The 23,382-nt window shown below is 41.5% G+C and overlaps 1 protein-coding gene across 1 annotated transcript in view; it reads left to right on the forward strand.

Annotated features, from left to right (window-relative positions):
* Positions 1 to 23,382, forward strand: part of TRPC6 (transient receptor potential cation channel subfamily C member 6) — a 116,213-nt gene that overhangs the window by 75,680 nt on the left and 17,151 nt on the right. The window contains exons 2-5 of the mRNA XM_044919428.1: positions 8,968 to 9,742; positions 13,750 to 13,935; positions 16,140 to 16,304; positions 22,056 to 22,272. Coding sequence (XP_044775363.1) covers positions 8,968 to 9,742; positions 13,750 to 13,935; positions 16,140 to 16,304; positions 22,056 to 22,272 — 1,343 coding nt within the window. The remainder of the gene's footprint in view (positions 1 to 8,967; positions 9,743 to 13,749; positions 13,936 to 16,139; positions 16,305 to 22,055; positions 22,273 to 23,382) is intronic.

Raw genomic sequence — 23,382 nt, forward strand, 5'->3', positions numbered from 1 at the left:
CTCGTGTGCACATTCATGTGATTCGAGTGACTCGTGACACATTCGTGTGATTCGAGTGACTCGTGTGACACATTCGTGTGACTCGTTTGACACTTTCGTGTGATTCATGTGACACATTTGTGTGACACATTCGTGTGATTTGTGTGACTCGTGACACATTTGTGTGACTCGTGTGACACATTCGTGTGACTCGTGTGACACATTCATGTGATTTGAGTGATTCGTGTGACACATTCGTGTGATTCGTGTGACTCGTGACACATTTGTGTGATTTGTGTGACTCGTGGCACATTTGTGTGACTTGTGTGACACATGTGATTCGTGTGACACATTCGTGACTCGTGTGACATATCGTGTGATTTGAGTGACTCGTGTGACACATTCATGTGATTCGAGTGACTCGTGTGACACATTCGTGTGATTTGTGTGACTGATCACCCAGAAGGACAGTGTTGGATGGGATGAGATGCCTTCTGGGGGAAAATGGAAGCTGATTGAGTCAAAATCAAGACTTGCTCTCTCAAAATCCCTCTGGAAGTCACAAGATTTGGTAATACATTGTGAACATGGGTGGTTCTGTGTGGGTGCTCTGTGTGGGGTGTGAAGGACAGGAGGAGAGAGCAGGAAAGGTGACAGGAAAGGACAAGAAAATCTCCACTTCTGGTTTGAGGCAAGTCACAAGGATGCCATTAAAAAGATACGCCTTTCAATTTCCTCTGTCCCCTATTAAGCTTGATGCTAATTTGAAAGGAATATGCAGTGTTAAACATATAGCAGGACACACTGAGGCTCAACCTCTGTTTTCGTTTGTAGGGTTGTATTTGCTGTTGGCTTAATGGGAACAAATGGGCTCCAGACTTTGAACTTTATTCCTTTAATATTTTACAATGTGCCTTTCTTCTAAGCACTGGGGATCTCCTGGTGAATAAGGCCAAACAATCCTTGCTCTCCTGGGACAGAGAAAACCACTCTCATTGTTTAGTGCTCCTCAACCCTGAAGGGGCAGCCAGGGGTGTGTGTGGCCAGGGATGAAGCAGACAATGTAAACACAGTGTCATTGTTATAAAATTAGAATAAAAGTACTTTTATCCTTCATCCTCCTAAAGTGGTTGCAAAATTGCTAGTTGTGTTGACTGTTAATCTCTAAGTACTCAAGTCTAATTTTTCCCATGGATAATTGTGCAGATAATAAAACATATGCTCTGGAATTCCCTTCATTTTCACCTTCCGGCTTACATCTGACCGTCCACTATGGTGGCTCTTCTATGCTGCGTGGATAGTTACACGCCACTTACATTTTTCACATGTCTGCTTGAGTAGAATTGTGCTTTAATTTTAAAATTTCAAGGGTTTTTGAAGCAAAAAAATAAAAAGTTAAGCTACGTACTTAATATAAAGCTTAGTTTGTATAAGAGCAGTTCCATTTGGTAAGAGCACATTATACTTGAACAGAAAATAGAGGAATTACTACACATGCTCTGGGCTCAAAGCACACAGTCCAGTCAACTCAGAAGCTAATTTGCGTTGCTGGCATTTTCAATAGAGATGGATTATTCCATCTCTCACTATCTGGGGTAACAGGCAATATTTCGCCAGCAAAAAGAATCAGGAACATGAGGTATGTAAAAACTGTTGATTTTCATGACCTAATCAATATTTGAGTACCAAGGGGGCAGTGGCTCATTACTTTCCTTCCTAGAACTGGTATTTATGTATTGTGATAAAACAAATTTTTAAAATACAGACATGAAAATGTAGGTTAGTAAGCATCCAGTCATGCTACCTATGGCTAAATGGATGAAGAGAAATTCTTAATAAATATTTTTCTTAAATAGAAGAACTGACTTGGCAAAAATGTGCCCTTTAGCTGGAACGAAAATATCTCTTTTGTTGATATATTGCTTTGGGTGGTTATTCCTCTTTCTAGTAGATGGTTTTACTAGATTTCTTTGCAGTTAATGTACAGTTCTACAATACAGCCTTAGAAAACCCATTCTCAGAGGGGTAATATAATCCAGCAGCATTGAATATCTTTCTTGAAAGTCTTAAAATGTGTATTCCTTGAGAAGTTGTTTTACACATTTTGCTTTTGCATTTGAAAGGCAGGAATTAAGCAAGACCACTTGTGACAAAATACCATAAATAGAGCCTTTTCAGGCTACAGTTCAGGGAGTCCGAGGCAGCAAAGTATGCATCTTGTTTGGTCACCTTGCTGGCAGCCCTCCCTTTATCTCACCGCCCCTGCAAGGAGGACTGCCTTCCTTGTGTGTGCAGTGGTCATCTTCCTCAAAGCAACCTCAAATACCTCTCTCAGTGTTCTGTATTGGTCTCTCCTGTCAACAGAGTGCCCAAGAGATGATGAAAATCCAGGCCTTTTCATAAAAACGTATCTGACATGTATGTCACTCCAATGGATTAATGTTAGTGCTTGCAACGAGGAGATGCTTTAAAACTGAAGGAAGCATTCTCTGTGGAAATGTTTTTGCTGTTTCCTCAAAAGAATGGAAGCTATAGGTATGAAAGTCATAATAGTCCAGAAGAAAACGGGACATATCCTTAGGAATAGTGGCTTGCCAGGGTTGAACCTGCCATTTATTCAGATAAACAGGCATTCAAGTCATAAATTGGTATTTTAAAATTTTAGAATTAAAGATGTCACAACTCTAACTCAGTGTAAATTTAGAGGTGTTACGTGAATGAATAAAACTCTGGAAACCAGATTAAAAATTGAGATATGAGTAAAGTTACTGATAATAATTTTTCTTTCTTTAAAAAGACAAGTAACTCAATCTCCATTGCAGTCCTTGCTTTTCCATGGGTTTTCCACTTGAGTAAGGCTGAGAACTGATAAAGTTGTGATCTTCTTGTTCATAGAAATGCATATTCCTGTGGCTGTAAAAAAAACAATGAAGCCCAAAGTTAGGTGCTTTCCACATTTGTAATTTCAGTTGACCCTGGAAAGGTCCTGTGACATGGGCTGGAGTAATTATTTCACCCATTCTTATAGAAGAAAAAGAACAAAACAGACTTGGTTCTTGGTCTTTTGGTAATTGGTACTAATTTGTGTCCATTTTGTGCTTTTTTGGTTTTGTTTTAATAGCATGAGAACTTTCCCCCACATCCTCACTCCCAGTACTTTCATCTCACTTTTATAAATCCCCTCATCTTAGCTCTTTTCTCCTTTGATTTTAGTTTTTCTTTTTCAGCACATTGCTCATGTTCAGCAGACGCTTCCCCTCCCCCTCAGGTTTGATGTTCCTCTGGCTCACAGCAGCAGCTAAGGGGGCAATATGTGGGGAGGCAGGGCTGGAGGGGGTTCTTAGAAGCCAGAAGAGTGACAGAGAGAAGGGGCGGGGCTTCAGAATCTCAGAAGGAAGGTGATGGATGGCTGCTTTGTGACAAGTCTTGGTGACCTCTTCGCAGTTCTACCTCATACATTCTGTTAACTCAAATAATGCCGCTCTTCTAAAAACTCACCTCCAAGAATCACCTTTTGCCAATACCGACATTAACAAATTCTTCTGAGGGAAAATTGCACTCTTTTAAGAAAGACATTGGAATTAATACTATTTTTTTAATGGAAAAGAATATCTACTAAGGATCACCAGCTTTTTGAGGAAAAACTCTGATAAAAAATACAGAGTACAAAATATTCATTGAAAATCAGTATAGGGGCACCAGGGTGGCTGAGTCAGTTAAGCAGTTAAGCATCTGCCTTTGGCTCGGGTCATGATCTCGGGGTCCTGAGATCGAGCCCCGTGTCAGGCTCCCGCCCAGTGGGGAGTCTGCTTCTCCTTCTCCCTCTGTCCCTCCCCACCCCCACTCCTGCTCTCTCTCTCTCAAATAAATAAATAAAATCTTTAAAAATTAATAAATAAAAAAATAAAAAGCAGCATAGGAGTAAATTCTCTGAATTGTTCTGATCTGTGTAGAGTCTTTATTACTAATGTCTCTGGATTTAGATAAGATAATGTGTCTTTGAAAGCAGCAAAGGTGTTATAAAGGACAAAAAGATGAGAATTAAAAACATAATAGCAGAGAAAAACTTTCAAAACACATATTAGAGGATAAAGTTAAAGAAATGTCCAGAGTCTGTGAATTGTGTAAGACTGATGAACCACAGACCTGTACCTCTGAAACAAATCATACACTATATGTTAAAAAAAAAAGAAGATAGCAGGAAGGGAAAAATGAAGGGGGGGAAAGCGGAGGGGGAGATGAACCATGAGAGACGATGGACTCTGAAAAACAAACAGGGTTCTAGAGGGGGGTTGTGGGGGGATGGGTTAGCCTGGTGATGGGTATTAAGGAGGGCACGTACTGAATGGAGCACTGGGTTTTATACGCAAACAATGAATCATGGAACACTACATCTAAAACTAATGATGTAATGTATGGGGATAATATAAGAATAAAAAAATAAAAAAAAACTAATGATGTAATGTATGGTGATTAATATAATAAAAGAAAATTTTTAAAAAATGTCCAGAGTATAATGCAAAAAACAAAAACAAAAAAAGAAAACATGAAACCAACAAAACAAAAAGACATACAGAATTAACTGGAAAATTGGAAAGAAAAAATAAGAAAATTAAATAGTAATCCCAGAATGTCCAGCATCCAAAAGGAGTCCTAGAAACAACACTGACAGCCAGAAACAAAATTATCAGGGACATGAGTCAAAAATATTTCTCAGAAAAATAAAAAAATATTTCTTAGAAAAGGCCACATGTTTCCAGATGAAAAGATTCACTGGGTGCACAGAACCATGGAGGGAAAGAGATTCCCTCTAATAAAAAATTATGTAATTTTAGGGTAGCAGAGGCAAAGAGACTATCCAGAATCATATTTCCCAATAACAACTGCAAAAACTGGAATCTAACAGAACAATTCTTTCAAAGTTATTGTCAACCTAGAATTCTCTACCTAGCCAAACTACCAATAAGATTGTTGATAATACAAAGTCATTTTTAGACATGCAACATCTGAAGAAGTCTGCCTCCCATGCGTACTTTCGCAGTTAGCTCCTGGAGCATGGGCAGAACTAAGAGAGAGGAGGTTCTGGGATACAGTACACAAAGAACCCAACACAAAAGCAAAGCGAAGAGAATCTTTGGGAGGATGCCAAAAGGAAGATCCAAAGACAACATACATTTGAGTCTAGACCGCATCCGGGTATAGGTTAGCAGATATTCTTTAAGAAGCTAAAATTCAAAAACACATAGTATGTTGGATGAGTTAAAAGAAGATACAGATTGAAGGAGAGTAGATTTTTGTTGAATTAGTCATAAGTACACAGAACATGAAGTGTATGAATACGGAAAGAGAATTTTTAACTACTGGGTTTCAGGACACAGGGAAGTGAGGAAAGACACCATGGTGTGCTGCTTGTCACGGCCGGGACTAGCCCCGCATTATCCGAGCGTCATAGTTACCTGGCAAGACTTACGCTGTAACTATGGAATAACAGGGGCCGTGAAGTGTGTTTGTGTGTGTCCATGTGGGTGTGTGTGCGAGGGGAGGGAGATTGTGAAAGTGAGATAAATGCTCAGCTTTGGTGGGAAGTCTACAGATAATGACAAACTTGGAAAATCAGAAATCACAATATTACTAAGTTATATGGATATAAGGACTGAAATTATAAAATAATCAGCTAAAATAGTTGATAATATTGCCTCTGTGGATCAGGAAGAGGGAAAAATGAAGAACAGAGGGTTGCTGTTTTTTTATAACACGCTTATAGAGTCCTTAAATTGTGCACATGCATAAGTTTGATAAAACTAAAAATGGAATTGAAAACAAAGCAATAGCTAAAGAAATCAAAATGTAGAAATAATTCCCTTATTACTTAACAAAGCTTCCTTATACAGTATCTAAAGACCCACTTTTTTTTTTTTTTTGAAGATCTGAGTTCATTACAATGCAGTTGACTAGAAAACCCAGGTGTATCTGTGATACACAACACTTCAGTAATTAGAATGTCAAGAGATGACCTTATATCACGATACATGAAAACTTTAGAAATTTCATGTACTTTCTGGAACACACATAGCATTTACCCATACAGTATAACTCAACATTTATCATTGGTTTGACAGTGTTTCTCATGTAACTTAACATACCAAATAAACAAGCCTAATTAGCCAAATGACTTCAATTATATCAAATCTTGGGAAGTTTGTTAAAAACCTCAGAAGAGTTTAAAGCACATGCCTAGATCATTACACAACTTAATATTTAGTTCTCTATTTACCCAAGGTGGCAATAAGAGTTTCTACAGAAGGTTATATAGTTGTTAGCAAAACTTAACTCCTTTAATAATGAGAAATTTTAACTTTCTTAAGTGATCAAAGACCTGATAAAGACAAAAATATAGAAACTTTGGCTTTCTGGGTAGATAAAAGAAAGAAGAAACTTTGTTTATAATTTCTTATCAAAAACAGACCAACAATCCAAGAAAACTTTGTCTCTCGAACGGAAAAGCCAAATCTCAATCTTACACTAGTGTAGTTTTATTTTTATTTATTTATTTTTATTTACGTTCAGTTAGCCAGCATATAGTACATCATAAGTTTTTGTTGTAGTGTTCAATGATTCATTAGTTGCATATAACACCCCGTGCTCATCACATCATGTGCCCTCCTTAATACCCATCACCTCACTACCCTATCCCCCAACCCCCTTCCCCTCTAAAACCCTCAGTTTGTTTCCCGGGGTCCATAGTCTCTCATGGCTTGTCTCTCCCTCTGATTTCTTCCCATTCAGTTTTCCCTCCCTTCCCCTATGGTCTTCCATGCTATTCCTTATGTTCCACATATGAGTGAAACCATATGATAATTATCTTTCTCTGCTTGACTTATTTCACTTAGCATAATCCCCTCCAGTTCCATCCATGTTGATGCAAATGGTAGGTATTCATCCTTTCTGATGGCTGAGTAATATTCCATTGTCTATATGGACCACATCTTCTTTATCCATTCATCTGTTGAAGGACATCTCGACTCCTTCCACAGTTTGGCTGTTGTGGACATTGCTGCTATGAACACTGGGGTGCAGGTGTCCCTTCTTTTCACTACATCTATATCTTTGGGGTAAATACCTAACAATGCAATTGCTGGGTCACAGAGTGGCTCTATTTTTAATGTAAAGACCCACTTTAAAAATTACTGGAATTGTGGCATATGTCTAGCCATTGGCCCTTGACATCATTTTTAATTTATTTTTATTTTTTTATTTTTAAAGATTTTATTTATTTACTTTAGAGAGAGAGAACGGGGGGTGGGGAGCAGAGGGAGAGGGATATGCTCCTCAGTGAGGAGCATAGAGCTTGATGCAGAGCTCAGTCTCACAATTCTGAGATCATGACCTGAGCCAAAATCAAGAGTCAGATGCTTAACTGACTGAGCCACCAGGCACCCCCCTGGACATCATTTTTTAAATTTACGAAGCTGTCTCTTTAATAAAACATCAGCCTGGTTACTTTTGAAGAGACCATGGATGGCTGAAGGGCTTAGTGTTGAGCAAGTCTATGGAAAACACTGGTGAAAATGGCAGCATACTCTTTGAGCTCCTTAGAGAACCATAATCCATTTCTGAGTTGCTGACATCTTGCTACTTCTTTGGCCACCACACTACGATAGACAAGAGATTTGGTATCGAGATGGATAAGGACTCATAGAAAAAGATAATTAGGCCCCTTGGAGAGGAGGATGGTTTATGGGGTCTTTGGACTTTAAGTCCCAAAGTTCTCTTCCTACTGGGAAATTTGTGACAGTCTTTCGAGGGATGGCTCTATAAACATTTATAAAGAGAGGAAACATCTATCACATCTATCATCAATCACACCTTTTTCCTTCTCTTCAGCCCCTCACCTTCCTAACATGGCCTTTCCTTGTTCTGCAGGGAATTGCCCATTTGAGTCTCTGGTTGGTGATAGTGATAAGGATTGAGCCTTAAACTTTAAGACATAAAGTTATAAATCAATAAGGAAAAGAAGGCATCACTTTGGGTGCCTGGGTGGCTCAGGCGTTAAGCGTCTGCCTTCGGCTCAGGTCATGATCCCAGGGTCCTGGGATCGAGTCCCACATCGGGCTCCCTGCTCGGCGGGAAGCCTGCTTCTCCCTCTCCCACTCCCCCTGCTTGTGTTCCTGCTCTCGCTATGTCTCTCTCTGTCAAAAAAATAAATAAAATCTTTAAAAAAAAAAAAAAAAGAAGGCATCACTTTCTCGTATCCCACACTGAAGGCTTACGTTGAAGTCTAGCCACCTCCTTGACCACTGTCTCCATCACAGAAGTGTTCTTTCCCACCTACGCCTTAATCACCATGTTCTCATTTCCAGTGATTTTTACACCTCGTAGAGTCCAGGTCCTATTAATGAAACCTGTGATGTAGCATCTGGTTGATCCCTCCTCTGGAGAAGCTCTCTACCTGCACCCAACCTCTGTCCCACACTCCCAACACACCCTCGCCTGAGTCCTACCCATCCTTCCGTGTTTAGCCTATAACTTTCTCCTGGAAGCATTGCTAGATGACCCTGCTCTGGGTGTATCATGACAAACAGCTGATAACAAGGCACTGTGCTGATTCCCAGTTTCTCCCAAGACTATAAAATTTGTAAGGGCAGAAAAGTTTGCTTTTCCCACCATTGGTTTTCCTGGGCCTTACCCTCTGTGATTGAAACACACCTATTAATCCCGGTGTGAATGGTACAGAGAGATTGTGGGAATTGCCAGAGTCTCCACCCCAAATGGAAACATTAAAATCTGCAAAGTGCTTGGCTTTCTTAAAGGAGAAGCTCTTGGAATCCATTAACAGATAAACGCATTTTCATTTATATTGTAGTTGGTCTAGAGACGGTGAGACAACATCTAATGTACTTGAGGGTTGCATTAGATGAATGGCAGGTCATTTGGCACAGTGAAATGCTCTTAATAGGATTTATTCCCAATCTTTCTATTTTATTACAGCCGAGACACCGACAATAGGCTGGCCCACCGGCGGCAGACGATTCTCCGCGAGAAGGGGAGAAGGTTAGCTAACCGGGGACCAGCATACATGTTTAATGATCGCTCAACAAGCTTATCTGCTGAGGAGGAACGTTTTTTAGATGCTGCTGAATATGGCAACATCCCGGTGGTGAGGAAGATGTTGGAAGAAAGTCTCTCGCTGAATGTCAACTGTGTGGATTACATGGGCCAGAATGCCCTGCAGTTGGCAGTGGCCAATGAGCATCTGGAAATCACAGAACTGCTTCTCAAGAAAGAAAACCTGTCTCGCGTTGGGGACGCCTTGCTTCTCGCTATTAGTAAAGGTTACGTTCGGATTGTGGAAGCCATTCTCAGTCATCCAGCTTTTGCAGAAGGCAAGAGGCTAGCCACCAGCCCCAGCCAGTCTGAACTCCAGCAAGACGACTTTTATGCCTATGATGAAGACGGGACACGGTTCTCTCATGATGTGACGCCCATCATTCTGGCTGCCCACTGCCAGGAATACGAAATCGTGCACACCCTCTTGCGGAAAGGCGCTCGGATTGAACGGCCTCACGATTACTTCTGCAAGTGCAGTGAGTGCAACCAGAAACAGAAGCACGACTCCTTCAGTCACTCCAGATCGAGGATTAATGCCTACAAGGGCCTGGCAAGTCCAGCTTACCTGTCACTGTCTAGCGAGGACCCAGTCATGACTGCTTTAGAGCTGAGCAACGAGCTGGCGGTGCTGGCCAACATTGAGAAAGAGTTCAAGGTAGGTCATGAACGTTGAGGACTTCACTCCCCAGAGCTGGAGTCCAGGGTATTCATAAGCTTCCATTGGGTGCTCAGTTAGTCACTGTGGTTGGAAAGAACTATGTGTTTTCTGAACAAGCTCTGTTATAATGAAATGTAGTAAAACTTGTGATCACTACCATTTAGAGATGCTCTACTGTAGACACTTTACCTTTGTTATGTCTAATTCTCATCACAGCCTTGAGAAGATACTAGTTGCTTTTCAGATGATGAGATGGAGGCATAGAAAGGTGATTAAGGCCCAAGACCAATGACTGGTACTTGGCGGAGCTGGGATCAGAATCTGGGTGTGCTGTACTCCAGAGCTGGGTTCCATCTCCCGTGGGACCGTGTCTGGGTTCAGAGCACAGCGGGAGGTGCTGCTGAGGCCAGAAAGACGAGTGAGCGGAAGGAAGTCATGGTATAACCGGGGGACACATGCGCCCAGAAGTAGGTACACTGTAGAGAGAAAGCACTGCATGAGCTCTGCAAGTCCAGAGACAGCAGCGTTCAGTTCTCTAATCTCTGGATTAGTTCTCAGGGAAGTTACAGGTACGATGGCCTGTCAGCGGCTTAGGGCAGAACACATAGGATTCGGGGATGCCGAGGAGGGAAGAGCTACTTCAGAGCAAGGTAACAGCAAAAACAGAAGTTTGTAGCTATGAAAGAGGTCGTCACTCAGGAGGAATGTTGGGGAGTCTTTCTATAAAGGGTACGTGGAGAGAACTGCCAGATGCCACTTGGTCCGCATGCTTGTGCTGCCCCCAGAGGGGATGAAAGCCCGGATTCCCAGCCCGAACTCCGCCGTCTGTCATCTCTCTCCAGCTCCGAGGCTGTCAGGCAAACACTCACCTCTAATTTACTAATGTGTGGTGTGGCCCAGAATTAACCCGCCAGCCTCACTGTCTCTTGCAAGGCTGTACTTTGCACATGCAGTATAAGCTTGTTTAATCTCACTAAACCTCAGTTTTCTCATTCGTAAAATAGAAATAATAACAGCACCTACCTCATAGAATGGTTTTAACCTATCTGAGATCACAAGACTAAACAATGGAAGATCTGTGATTGGATTACAGGGATATTTACGTGTAAAAGCCCCAGCCCCTAGCCACTCTACTGGATAGTGAACCTGGGGAACATACCCGCTTGCAGACTTCATGATCTTCCCCAGGACCCTAATTGACTATTGCATGAAAAGGGTAAAGCTGTTTCCTTGTGACTGTGCATACTGTCTGACCAGATAGACAGTTTGGAAGTGGCGTGAGCCATTCTCAGTTAAGCATAATTTGTTTTGTCAAGTTGCCCTTAGAGAACCTGTTTGCACCTGCAGTTAGCAAGGTGTCGCCTGTGTATAGGGCACTAACCTGTAATGGAAGGCTACTTGGCGTGATTTACAGAGAGGAGACCAAGTAGGTGCTTCATACTTATAGACTTCCCCCAAATACTACCTTACTGACTAACATCCAGAGCCACTCGTAGTCCAGTGTCTTCCTCTCCTGATTCTTTCTAGGGGTATTTCCATCCTACGCACACCAGTAGTTTCAGGATCGAGGAGACAACTAGCAAAGCTGTGTCTCCAAGAGTAATCTGCCGCTCAGGCTGTGTGACCTCAGGGGACCTTAGATTTTTGATGTGCAAAATGGGAATAGTATTGGCCCTACCTGCTTCCCAGGTCTTCAAAGATCAAAATAGAAAAGCATTCTACGGTGTGCCTGGGTGGCTCAGTTGGTGAAGCGTCTGCCTTCAGCTCAGGTCATGATCCCCGGGTCCTGGGATCGGCCCTGCGTCGGGCTCCCTGCTCCTCGGGGAGCCTGCTTCTCCCTCTGCCGCTCCCCCTGCTTGTGTGCTCTCTCTGTCTGTCAAATAAATAAATAAAATCTTTAAAAAAAAAAAAAGAAAAGCATTCTACAAACAAGAGACAAAGTGGCATAATTCTTAAAGGCAAAGAGTTTGGGGCCAAATAGAGCTGGATTTGAAGCCTGATTTTGATACCAAGTGTCTGCATTGGACACATTATTTAACCAAACTAAGCAAGATGACTATGAAGATTACAGGACATAATGGAATCCATTTGCAATGCAACAGACTCGAGTTAGTAGGTTTTCTTGATTGACGCTGGGCTATAAATGGCCTCATTTCAATGGAAGAGAAAAACCAGGGAGGAAGTATTAGAAAGACCTGAATGAAGATATTAATGCCTGGTATATATAAATTAGAGTTTTTTTTAACTGAAATGTGGTTGACACGCAGTGTCCCATTAGTTTCAGGTGTACAGCCCAGTGATTCAACAAGTCTGTATGTTATGGTGTCGTGTCACACACAACACTATTACAAGACCACTGACTGTATTCCCTGTGCTGTGCTTTTAATCCCGTGAACTGTTCATTCCATAACTGAAAGCCTGACCTCCACTTCCCTCCATCCATTTTGCCCAGCCCCCTGCCTCTCCTCTCTGGCAATCATCCCTCTGTTCTCTATTTATGGGTCTGTTTCTGCTTTGTTTTGTTTCTTAAATTTCATATTTGAGTGAAATCATACAGTATTTGTCTTTCACTGTCTGACTTATTTCATTTAGCATAATACCCTCTAGGTCCATCCATGTTGTTGCAAATGGCAAGATCTCACTCTCTTTCACGGCGGAGTAATACTCCATTGTGTGTATATACCACTTCTTCCTCATCCATTCACCTGTCACTGGGCACTTAGACCGCCTCCATATCTTGGCTATTGTAAATAATGCTGCAATAAACAAGGGGTGCATGTATCTTTTCAAATTAGTGTATTCACTTTTCTTTGGGTAAATATCCAGTAGTGGCATTACTATATCCTATGGTATTTTTACTTTGAATTTTTTGGAAAGATTTATGTGAGAGAGGCTGGCGGGGGGCGGCATGTGCATGTGTGCTAGAGCAGGGGGAGGGGCAGAGGGAGAGGGAGAGAATCTCAAGCAGATCCCCCCGCTGAGCACAGAGCCTGACAAGGGGCTCAATCCCAAGACCCTGAGATCATGACCTGAGCTGAAACCAAGAGTCTCTCGCTTAACCCACTAAGCCACCCAGGTGCCCCTTAATTTTTTGAGGAGCCTTCAGACTGTTCTCCATAGCATCTGTACCAATTTATATTCCCACCGACAGTACATGCAAGTTCCCTTTTTTCTATAATCTTGGCAGCATGTTATTTCTTATCTTTTTTATTTTAGCCATTCTCACAGATGTAAGGTGGTATCTCATTGTGGTTTTGACTTGGATTCTCTGATGAATAGTAATGTTGAGTATGTTTTCAAGATGTAAATTTTTGATGACTATGATCTACACTTCCTAATCTTCCCAACGTAATATTAGGTCATCAGCAATAAATTATAACAAAAACATTTTCTTAAATTTTCTTTTCTCCAAAGAGAAGAGTCTTGGTTTTCAGGCTTTATATTAGATCTTCTCTTTTGACCCTGATTTTGGTACATAAGGTTCCTCAATAGCGATTTATTAAATAGATAAATGACACGTGTTTGCTTTTCTCTGAAACCTCTCCAAATGTCCTGTGTTTCTCAAGTTTACCAACATAGTTTACAAGATCTTCCAAAAGATCTATCATATGTGGGTTATGTGCTTACTGATGAAACCATGAACATAAGAAATACTATGTATGCAAAGTACCATGATCAGGCTGAGGGGAAAGTTGCTTACTTTGTATTTTTCCTGAACCACATGTGAGTTTGGCAGGTTACATGACTTTTTGTTAGCTTTGATTATGTTTTAGACAAATCTCCTTTCTTTGGATATGAAGAAAATCTTTATGGTGCTAAGATATTTCAGAAATCCCTCAGCAGAATAGCAATTAAAGCACATTAAAAGAACAGTAAACCAAAAGAGAGTATTTTTCTGTTTGTTTTCTCTACAAACCATCAAGTCACTGATAAATCTCACTGCATAGCATAGTAAGCGTGGTACTTCTCTGTTATTGATTTTTCCTTTGCTTTGTCTTTCCTAGAATGACTACAAAAAACTGTCAATGCAGTGCAAAGATTTTGTTGTTGGACTCCTTGATCTGTGCAGAAATACTGAAGAAGTGGAGGCCATCCTGAATGGGGACGTTGAAGTGTGCCACAGTGGGGGAGATCACGGTCGTCCAAATCTCAGCCGTCTAAAACTAGCCATTAAATATGAAGTAAAAAAAGTAAGGTCAGGCCTGAAGCCCCATTTGCATTATTTCCACTTTTCTTGGTGCCATGTAGGGATGAAGGGCTGCCATGATTAGCTTGAGCTGGCTTTTTCTAATATACAGGTGCACAAGGCAGGTTCTCTCAGCAATCCCAAGAGCCTAGCTGTGAGTCATTTTAATCTACTCGACACGCCAGTCTTTGAAATCTAGACTTGTTTATGCCGTGATTGTCGCTTTCCTTTCCCTAACTAATGATATAAAAATGACAGCGTGTGTCCAGATTATAAGGTATTGGTTATAGGGGAGAAACATCAGTGTTTGAGATCCAGTGCCATTTCCCATTTGTTGATGTGTTCCTGCTCGGGACCTGAGCCCTCAGACCCCTCCAACGACACTATTTGTGGAGTACTTTCCATCTCTGTCTTCACAGAGAGTCCCCATTCGTGATTGCTTTCTTAGGTTAGGTATCTTTATAAAAACAGTTTTTAAGGATGGGTTCTATGAAAAAAAGTGTATGTAGACTTTTTTATTATATAATAAAATAGTCTACTAAAAGTCATATATGCTTACGGTAAGTTTTTAAGCAGTATAGATGTGCCTACTTTTTCTCTTCCCAATTCTTTTTTTTTTTTAAGATACTACTTTTTTTAAAAGGTTTTATTTGTTTATTTGACAGAGGGAGACACAGCGAGAGAGGGAAAACAAGCAGGGGGAGTGGGAGAGGGAGAAGCAGGCTTCCCACAGAGCAGGGAGCCCGATGTGGGGCTCCATCCCAGGACCCTGGGATCATGACCTGAGCAGAAGGCAGATACTTAATGACTGAGCCACCCAGGCACCCCTAAGATTTTACTTTTAAGTAATTTCTACACCCAACGTGGGATGAACTCATAGCCCCAAGATTAAGAATCGCACGCTCTAGGGACTGAGCCTGCCAGGTGCCCTTCTATATTCCCAGTTCTTTTTTTTTTTAAGATTTAATTTATTTATTTGACAGGGAGAGACACAGTGAGAGAGGGAACACAAGCAGGGGAGTGGGAGAGGGAGAAGCAGGCTTCCCGCCGAGCAGGGAGCCCGATGCGGGGCTCGATCCCAGGACCCTGGGATCATGACCTGAGCTGAAGGCAGATGCTTAACCGACTGAGCCACCCGGGCGCCCCTATATTCCCAGTTCTTAATGGAGAGTAGTTAATCACTATTATATTCCTCTCCACAAATTTATATCTTGAACATCTTCACCTTTCAGTAAATAAGCATCCATCTCATCTTTTCAAAGGCTGTGTTGTTATATTATTATTTAATTTAATCTGCTTACTATTTAAGAGATAATTTTTTTCAGGTTTTTGTTAATTCAAACTATTTGCCAAGTTTCCCTTCAGAAAAAGTGTACCAGTTTATATACATGCCAACAGTGTATCAGAGGGCTTATTTTTTTCTACTCAAAATGCGTGTTACTAAATCTTACCATTCTGAGAAGATATACATTGTATCATGTTTTAATTATCTTCAAGGTTAACCATCCTTAAGCATTGGTAGTCCCTTTATCTAACGTTTCAATATTTTTTATCAATTTTTATTTCACATTGTTGCTTTTTGTGTATCAAATAATGTTGCCCTCTGTCATATGTGACATTCATTTATAAAAAGTAAATATGCGAGAATAGAAAATTTTGAAAAAAAAAACAGGTAGAATTTAATTATAAAGTTTTCTTAATTGAAAGAGTTTATGGCACAGGAATGAAAATATATCAATGGAATAGAATAGGCAGTCCAGAAATGGACCCATATACAAATGGGAATAAGTAGGTGTAGCATTGTAGGTCTGCAGAAAAGGTGGCGTGCTTTTTTAAAGTATTTAAATATCTGGGCCAGTAGGATGTTTACATCACTTTTTCAAGATGGAAAAAAAAATATGAGTCCTTTGCAAAGCATTGATGAACCTTTTTATAATATTAAATTTCAGAAATTTTTCTATGCTTTCAAAGAAAGCCCATTAGTCATAAAGGAAGAGTTTGATAAATTGGAATCTTCAAATCTATATGATATGTATTAGAACCTCCTGCCATCTTGCTTGATGCCTGACAACTGGATGTTTTATGTTTGTTCTTTCTCTAACAATATTTTTCGTCAGGGACCACAGAACAAAATACTAGAACACAAGGAAGGAGTTTCTGAACTTTTCTCTAATGAAACTATTAAATGGTCTGTTGCTTCCCTGCTAGTTTGTAGCTCATCCAAACTGTCAGCAGCAGCTTCTGTCCATCTGGTATGAGAACCTGTCCGGTCTACGGCAGCAGACGATGGCGGTGAAGTTTCTGGTGGTCCTCGGGGTAGCTGTCGGATTGCCCTTCCTGGCTCTCATCTACTGGTTTGCTCCATGCAGCAAGGTACGTCTGTGAAGCCTGCCCGTGCGCCGTCCCCCCGAAGTCTGTCCAGCTGTGTACGTCCGAGCCAGCTGAGCAGGGAGATTTCTAACTCCCGCATGAAAATTTCATGGAAGCCACAGCTGGGCTGAAATCATATTATTATTTTTAATATTACAAAAATAACATCTATTTGCTGTAGGAAATAGAGGGGGGAAAATGGATAGAAAATTAACCCATAATACCACCACTGCTGAGTTGAGAAAGGGTACCGAGTTACTGTTCAGTATATTTCTTTCCATCCCCTCTGTAGGTGTGTCTATTCATATATTTCTATAAATTTTAATGAGGTCATAGTGTGCATTGAGCAGATATTTCAAATATAATCCTAAAAGATAAATTTTTTTTTGTCTTTTATTCCTCCTCTGGCAAAGTTTGAGATGAAAGTTCTTTTTCTTGTATTTATTTTGGCTTAACCTGACCAGATAAATCTTATTTCAAGTAAAGAACAATCAGGTAAACTCTGTGATGCTTGTGTCAGTGAAGAATACTTATTTTAGGGACAGAATACACTGTAACAGGACAGCAAAACCCATCTGCCCAGACTTTGGTGGAAATCATACGTTCGAATGGACCCGCCTTTCCTGAGTGTGACAATTCAGTCTGGAATACAGTTGACCTGTCGTTTCGGGAACAGGCACAGGATTCTGACAACAGTCTTATTCTTCATGTTTTTGAAGCCACATTTCTGGAATGGCTCAGTCTCAGCTCTGAGAGTCAGACTGAAATAATTCTACAGCTCTATGGCTAAGATCTCTGCCACACCGTCCACGTGCCACGTAGAAATGCCAGTCGAATCCTCGCTTGTTCTTGACACGTGTGGGCTCATCTTCAAACACCTGTAGCAGGTGGAGACAGACACCTGTGTCTCCATGACCAACATGTTGTCTTCTTATTACTTTGTCACATATTTGATGCGTCAGCTTGAAGGGACCTTTCTAAGTGGGTCCTGGTGACAGTGGGCGCCGGGCTTCCCGTATAGAGGGACCTACAGAATTCCTCCCAGTATGATGATGCGAGCGGCTGGAAACTGAGTGGTTTTCCCTGAGGGTAGAACCTGTCATTTCCCTTAAAACATATAAGGCCCCCAAATTGAGCTTTTATAAGTAAAACATAAATGATGAAAAGAGTGAGATTTACTGGAATGAGAAGTTAGTAGCATAGATCTTCTGGAAAGTTGTAATTTTCCTTTTCTTGCCTTTGTCATAGGCGTGACAGATTTCACTTTGAAACAGAAATTCTGAATTATCCTTGCTACGCCACGGGCCACATCCGTGTATGTGGGTGTTCTCTTCGTCCCTTACATTTCCCGAGCGTCCAGAGATTGCAGCTGAACTGAGTGAGCGGGGGCGGGGCTGTTCTGAATTACCTTCTGATTACTGATTACTCTGTGATCAGTTAAACTGTAGTATCTTTCCGAACTGAATGATTGTCCTTCTCCACATCCAGTGCGTTCAAATGCACGATGCCTCCCAGAATGCTGGTATTTTGTCAAGAGACTATTTTTGGCAGTCCTTAGAGTTTCTTAGATTTTGATTGAATCCTCATTAACCTGATTTCCTTTACTATTTCTTCTTCCCTGGTCATGTTTCTTTTCTGGCATCTGTTTTCCATCCCATTTATGAACCCTGAGGCAAATAATCAAATTAAAAGGACGCTGTCAAGGTATTTTTTTTTTTATCTAAAATCTATTTTACTGCCTGTTATTTACCTTTGAAGTATGATGGTAAAGTCGGTTTTCACAGTTTTTCCCTTAGCAATGAACATAAACATTATTTACAGGTTATGGGGGAATATTTGCTTAAGCTATATTAATGCTTTTATTTAAAATACTATTTTAAATACTAGGGGTGCCTGGGTGGCTCAGTTGGTTAAGCATCTGACTCTGGATTTCAGCTCAGGTCATGATCTCAAGGTTGTGAGTTTAAGGCCTGCGCTGAGCTCCACACTGGGTGTGGAACCTACTTAAAAAAAAAAAAAAAAAAAACTACTTTGAAGACTAAGAAGTTTCCAACATATCCATGAGAGTTAAGCCAGATCAGATTGCAGGCTTGTGCACCTTGACAGAGTCTCTGTCCATGTAAAGTTGGTTTTCTTTCCTCAAGTCTGCTTTCTTCTTGCAGAAAGTTTTTTCTTTACTTGTTTTCTTTTTTCACCATAACCCAAATATGTTTTATGTTCATTACAATAAAAATAGGTCATGTTGTGACTTCAAATCATTTTAGCTTAAGCTAGCTTCAAACTTGTTATAGTATATTATTATTTTCAGGGGTAGAATTTAGTGAATCATCAGTTGCATATAACACCCAGTGCTCATTACATCACGTGCCCTCCTTAATGCCCATCCCCCAGTTACCCCCTCCCCCCACCCACCTCCCCTCCAGCAACCCTCAGTTTGTTTCCTAGAGTTAAGAGTCTCTCATGGTTTGCCTCCCTCTCTGTTTTCATCTTATTTTTCCTTCCCTTCCCCTATATTCATCTGTTTTATTTCTTAAATTCCACATATGAGTGAGATCATATGGTATTTGTCTTTCTCTGACTTGTCTTACTTACAATGGAATATTACTCAGCCATCAGAAAGAATGTAATCTTGGGGCATCTGGGTGGCTCAGTTGGTTAAGCGTCTGCCTTCAGCTCAGGTCATGATCCCGGGGTCCTGGGATCGAGTCCCACATCGGGCTCCCTGCTCAGCGGGGAGTCTGCTTCTCCCTCTGCCTCTGCCTTCCCCCGCTCATGCTCTCTCTCTGTCTGTCTGTCTCTCTCAAATGAATAAAATCTTCAAAAATAAAAAAAAAAGAATGAACTCTTGCCATTTGCAACGATGTGGATAGAACTAGAGGGTATTATGGTAAGCAAAATAGGTCAGAGATTGCTTCAACCTTTTCTGTTCCTATTGGCATTTGGCAGTTAGGTATTTAGTCATCAATAAATACTTGAAGAAAGTATAATATATAATATCCAAAACCAAATATTTCTTTCAATACTTACCCTCAAAAATTTGTCAGGTGAATCAATTATTCACCTTATTCAATTGGTAAGTCCCCTTCTTTACAGTTTTTTTTTTTTTTAGAAATTTATTTACAGCTGAGCATATATAGATGACAGATTTTACTAAAATGGATAATTCAATTCTTAAAGTCCACTGAATAGTGCTAGAATCTCTGTTAGTTTAAAGGGAAACAATGCTTAGTGATTTGTAGTAAGAAATAGAGGTATGGGGGCACCTGGGTGGCTTAGTTGGGCGTCAGACTCTTGGTTTCTGCTCAGGTCATGATCTTAGGGTCGTGAGATTGAGCCCTGTGTGGGGCTCCACACTTAGTGGGGAGTCTGCTTGTGATTCTCTCCCTTCCCCCCCACTTGCACTCTCTCTCTAAAATAAATAAATAAATCTTTTAAAAAATGAAAAGAAATAGAGGGTTATGAATATCCAAACACATCATTTTAGTTTCCTGCTAACCAAATTCTTGTGTTTGTTTTTTTGCTTTTTTTTTGCATTTAAACTAGCACGTTTCATAAGCAGCAAAGATGCCTGGTTTGATTCTCCTCTCCCCTTTCTGAATCAAACCAAGAAGGGCCACACCCCAGAGGAGGAGGGAGGCAGGAATCGCAGGCTCTGCCCCGAAGGCAGGACGCTGACTTCATGCGTATCTAGGACAGTTCAGCTCATGTCCCAGAGCTCTCTGACCTGCGGCCCACCTCACTGTGGGCAGCTTTGTTCTCTACCCCATTTTTATCCCCAACCTTTTTAATATATTCGTATTTTTACAGAAACGTAGTTCAGGAAAAGAGGCAAAAGAAAATCAAACCTACCCCATCACCCATTTGTTTTTGCTTCACCCTTATTTGATTACTTGAGAGTTCTGTTTAAACAGGATCTTTAAAAACACAAACAAAATATACTCTTTGATTCAATTTGATGAGCATTCTTACGGAAGTATGATTTTTAGACATTTTTACAGCTGATTTTTATGAAGTAACTGTGGGTTGCTCTGCAGTATATCTAAGTGTATCTAATTCTGTGGATCCATTGTCTTAAAGCTGGCTAGCTAGATCTAGACAGAGGTAGATAGATACCCGAGCACGCATGCATCCTGATATTCTGCCTGGCGTAAGATTCTCAGTATCAAGGGAGAAGAGACTAGGGCGCCTGGGTGGCTCAGTCACGCGTCTGCCTTCAGCTCAGGTCATGATCTCAGCGTCCTGGGATCGAGCCCCGCGTCGGGCTCCCTGCTCCGCGGGAAGCCTGCTTCTCCTCTGGCCCCCCACCCCTGCTCATCCTCACTCACACGCTCTCGCTCTCTCGTGCTCTTTCTCTCAAATAAATAAAATCCTTTTAAAAAGAAGAGAGAAGAGACTCAACTGTATGATTTATTTCAGCTTTAACTTTTATGATTTTGAAAAACATATAGACAAGTAAGGCTTGTAGGAACAGAGAACAATGATCCCATACATCCCTCCCATTACAGCATTTAGCTTTTTTCAGAAGAACCGTTTTTTCTCGAAGAATTGACATAGCTCTGTACTTTAATGAAAAAATAAGCAATTGTTTGTAAACCACACAGAAGCATCAACTGTGAAATGGGAATGCCTGCTTTTAGACCCCAGCTCCACCACTTCTGAGCTGGGTGACGTCTAGGCCAGTTTCCGGATCTCCCTGTCTCAGACTTTTCATTGTCCACATGGGCATCTGAGCGGCACCTGCCCTCAGACTGTTGCCATGGTGACATGAGTGGACAGAGTAAAGCACCGAAGTGACACCTGGCACAGAGTGAGTGCTGGCCAGGGGGTGGTAGTACTAGTTCACACATTTTCCTGTTACAATGTATTCAGTTGAGAATCCGTTGAACGTGTTGACCCGTCTCCTAAGAGAAACTGCACATGCATACGGAGTCATTCAGCATTTCAGGGGAGGCGCAGAGCCCTTGAGACTCATCCCGGACACGTACCGCCCCTCTGCCCACCGAGGACTCGTGCATCTCACACGGACACTCATCCTGCACTGCAGGAGACAGGAGCTCTGACTGCCTGCGTGTTTCACATGAAGAACCTGAGTTTCACATCATTTAGGACTTTTACTCACTGCCACTCAGCTCATGAGGGAATGAACCTGGAACCTGAAGTTAACATGTTGGGCTTTAAATCCAGCGTCGTTCCAGGGCAGGGCTCCGAGTACTTCATGGGACCTGCCTGCTGTCGGGATCATGGTGCTCAGGCTGCTTCCCTGGTCAGCAGGACACCCCGCGCCCAGCCTCACGTGCGCCCGCGTCACTGACAGACGCCGTGAGGAGAGCAGACAGGCGGATACGGACCAGTGCAAAGCCGATTCCGCTCCAGACCTTCACCGCTGCTTCTTCGATACTTTATCCTCACTAAAGCAGTTCGGTGTTTATGAATAATGATGATACTATGCTCTGCCTTTTGTCGTAAAATATTATCTTGTCAGTGTTATAGAATATTTTAAGAACTTAAGTATCATTTAACAGAGGAGTGAGCTGATTGAATTATAAATCCAGAATATCAGCGTATGTCGATGCGGGGTATGACTAACATTTTCAAATGGCGTGAAGAATTGTTTTTCTTTCATCAGTTATATAAATATACATAATTATCTTAGGAGAACGTTGGAATACACATTTATTCTTGTGCATGTGCATGTGTGTTTGGCAAAGTGTATGAAACAAAGTTAAGATTTTCTTTCGGTGTGTATTGTGGCAGATGGGGAAGATTATGCGAGGACCATTCATGAAGTTTGTAGCACACGCTGCGTCCTTTACCATTTTTCTGGGACTGCTAGTCATGAACGCAGCTGACAGATTTGAAGGCACCAAACTCCTTCCTAATGAAACCAGCACAGATAATGCAAAACAGCTGTTCAGGATGAAAACATCCTGCTTCTCGTGGATGGAGATGCTCATTATATCCTGGGTAATAGGTAAAGACTGGTATTCTGTCATCCTTTGTGTGTGTGTGTGTGTGACATTCGCAGCTGGACCGACCCAAGGCTGATTCCTTCACACATCAGGTACACAGATGCATCCAGCACGCTGCAGTGCACCACACACCAGGATTTTCTTCGTGTTTGTAATGCGTGGTTATCTTGGGTTCATTATCAGGGGCACAGTCTTCTCACACACCACGTGCTTTTTAAGTTTCCAAGAAAAACCTGGAAGAAAACAGTGGGATAGTATTGATCAAATCTGGCCAGTGATGAAGTAATGCTATTCATATTTTGGGAGAGCTGGGACTTCAGATTTAAAAACAACCACATGATTTTATGTTGAGACTTAGTAGGAACTGAGCTAATAGTCACTCACATTTATTGAACAGCTATTATGTACAGAACTGTTCAAAGCACTTTACATACATCAGATCACACAGTTCTCTAATCTGTAACATGACACTAACATCTACTTTATAGTGTTTGCTTTAGATCCCCCACAAAGTAAGTGAAGCAGAGAGAATGCTTAACTCCTGCACTCTTTGTCTTTGGAATCAATCATACACATGGCTTGTTGTTAAGTATAATGCAAATGAGAAAGGTATTTCAATCGGATGTTTATGAACAAATAAATTCAGTAGTTAGGTGGTGCCTTTGTTAGGTAAGGAGGGTACCCAGATGAATGAGACAGAGGCCTTGCAGGGAAGGAAGTTAAGTGTGGGGGTCAGGTCAATATGTAAATCGATCGCTGAAACCTATGTGACAAATACTATAATTGAGGTGTTATTAGGATAATATGAACATACACAGGTTGGGTATCTACGTCTGAGTGAGGTGGGATGTAGGAAGGGCAGAGAAGGCCTCCCTGCATAGCAGCTTCCATCTAAGACTTTGGAGCGAAGGCAGTGTCACCGGACTGAGTGTTTGGGGACTAAGGACACTACAAGGCTTGGAAACATTGTGTGCAAAGCTGTGGAGCTAGGACGGCCCCTGGCACACCTGAAATGTCAGGTGGTGGGGCCCCGCTTGTATGCAGGTGCATGTCCGGAGGCAGGCTCCACTGGAGAACAGGTGCATGTCTGGAGGTGCCCCTTCCCCCTGCTG

The sequence above is a fragment of the Neomonachus schauinslandi genome, chromosome 11 (assembly GCF_002201575.2).
Source record: "Neomonachus schauinslandi chromosome 11, ASM220157v2, whole genome shotgun sequence".
NCBI classification, from domain to species: Eukaryota; Metazoa; Chordata; class Mammalia; order Carnivora; family Phocidae; genus Neomonachus; species Neomonachus schauinslandi.